General features: G+C 36.0%; 1 protein-coding gene across 1 annotated transcript in view; it reads left to right on the top strand.

Moving 5' to 3' along the window:
• The window catches only part of LOC108247619 (SAP domain containing ribonucleoprotein), a 12,918-nt gene that overhangs the window by 8,130 nt on the left and 2,422 nt on the right, over positions 1–2,366 (top strand). Inside the window, exons 7-9 of the mRNA XM_017435903.3 lie at positions 1,068–1,105; positions 1,832–1,857; positions 1,956–2,024. Of these exons, the coding sequence (XP_017291392.1) occupies positions 1,068–1,105; positions 1,832–1,857; positions 1,956–2,024 (133 nt within the window). The remainder of the gene's footprint in view (positions 1–1,067; positions 1,106–1,831; positions 1,858–1,955; positions 2,025–2,366) is intronic.

The following is a 2,366-nucleotide window of genomic DNA, read 5'->3' as shown; positions in this document are numbered from 1 at the left end:
CTGCCTCTCCATCTTTAGCTCTCCTTCATCAGATGACAACAGCTTTTTAGGAGCTTTTTGCGCCACTGTGGATACAGAGTGGAGCGTGTCTCCTCTCTGCTGTGAGACTGACAGCTGTCAGTGCTTGGGGAAGTGGGCGGGGCTTACGGTACGCTGCAGAATGAGTGCTTTCTCACATTTAGCCGCCAAAGTCACTAGATTTGTCGCTTTAAAAAGATGCTAGAGGGAACTCGCTAAATATAGCGTTAAAGTGACAAAAAGGCCGTGTGCACGGGGTTTTTTGCGTGAGAAATACAAAGTGTGGCGTGTTAGGGCCAAATGTGGGACGAGGGGGTTTAAATGCGGGACTGTCCCACCCAATGCGGGACGGTTGGCAAGTATGGGGACGTGGCCAACAGCAGATTATTTGCATAATAGTGACTTAGCCCTAAAACCGCTCATTCTGAAATGAGCTGAAAACAGGCAGAACTGATCAGGTGAAATCTCAATATCAGAGAATGATTTTGTGTATTAAATTTAATGAACATGTTTTGTATAGCCCACAGACCTATACTAACTTGTTTAAGGAAGCATAATAGGTCCCATTTAAAGAAGAAATGTTAAGAAAAAGATTGTAGACAGCCTGTTTTTTTCTTTTTTCAGTCAGGGGTTAACATCAGAAACTGAGTTGTTTCTGCTTGTTTTGTTACCTGGAGAAGCAGTGACATTCTCATAAAATCTGGAGATCAGAAATTTGAATAAAGCTGCAAACATAACTCATGGGTTTTAGACAAAACAATGAGGCCATCTTGGTTTACCTGAAACCTTTATGAAACATTTATCAAATTACTCATACAAATTCAAAATTGTATTGTAGGTAAGATACTGACTACCAATGAGTGCTTTACACAACAGAGCAAAAATCTTATATATAAATAATATATGTGTGTGTGTGTGTGTGTGTGTGTATTTATAACTTTTAAAAAAAAATAGGATGTGATCTTTTTCTCTCAGACTCTTCTATTCTAGTGGTCAGATTAAAATGTTTTGAAGTTGGTCTTATTTAATTTTTTGTTTTTTTCCTGCAGGTTTGGTTTACCCTCTGATGCTTCCAGTCCCTCTCCAGGTACAGCATCATTGTACATTTTACTGACCTGTTTTCTAGTTAGAGTTTCCAAAACAAAAATTTTACTTTAAAAATACAAGAGAAATGTTGTTGGCCTTGTGCTTCTAGTGTCTTAATAATTTCTTATTGAGACATTGTTGGTGTATTTGTTTCTTTTGTGTGTGTGTGTGTGTGTGTTAATGCCATTTCTCAGGATTACTAAAAAAGCATAATCATGAATGGCTCACATGTGTTTTTATTTCTAGTTTGAGAAAATAAAGTTTGTCTCCTGAGGATTTGTGGTGGATCTTATGTGAAACCGTCAGCCAGTTTTGGTGTAAATATATTGATAATGAAAATACTGGCAAACTTCTTCAAGTGATGATCAGACACCAATTATTGATGATTTGATTAAAGGTGCTCTTTGCAGATTCATAAAGATTAAACACTTATTTGTGCACTTTAAAAATAGATCCATATAAAACAATTAGCTGTTGATGTTGTCCTAAATGTCAACAAAGTGTGAAACTGGATTGATTGATTGTAGGTTTATAACACATCTTTGTTTCAGTGTATTTGATCATTACACCGTTGAAAAAAACCAAGCTTGAAATCCTAACTTTAATAGGAGAAGAGATGTTCATTAGTCTTCTGCTGTCACTAAGTGAATTAACTCACATTATTTACTATCACAGTGTTTACTGACAAGCTTTTTCTTCTCGTTTCTTTCTCCTGTCTTAAAAACAGGTGTTGTTGCAAACAGTAAAGCTGCTGTAAGTTTAAAGAAACTTCTCATCAGTTGATCATTCATTAATACTCCGGCTAACAGAGTGATGGTGAATATTTGTGTTTGTGTGGTTGTTTCCTTCAGGTCAATATCGATCAGCTGAAGAAGAGAGCAGAAAGATTCGGCATGAACGTTTCAACTATTTCACAAAAGGTTAATGTACACATACTTTAAGACCCTTAAAGTAAAAATAAATTATTTGGAAACTTCAATCACCGTTTTTACATACACTCCTGATCAAAATCTTAAGACCAGTCAAAAAATTGCAACAATTTGCATTTTGCACTATTGGATCTTCAGAAGGTTCTAAGTAGAGTTCACAATGTTAAAGGAAAAAATCAGTGCAAGAGACAAAAACTTTTGAGCGGGGAATTAATTGAAAACTGCATTTACACTCAAACATGATTTTTTCAGCTGATCAAAAGTTTAAGACCATAGCTCAAAAAAACCCGAAAACCCCCCAAAACAGAAATCAAAGTGTCAAAAAAAGGACTC

Source organism: Kryptolebias marmoratus, linkage group LG8 (assembly GCF_001649575.2).
Source record: "Kryptolebias marmoratus isolate JLee-2015 linkage group LG8, ASM164957v2, whole genome shotgun sequence".
NCBI classification, from domain to species: domain Eukaryota; kingdom Metazoa; phylum Chordata; class Actinopteri; order Cyprinodontiformes; family Rivulidae; genus Kryptolebias; species Kryptolebias marmoratus.
Note: the sequence above shows the minus strand (reverse complement) of the source record. Positions and strands in the feature narration are given on the sequence as shown.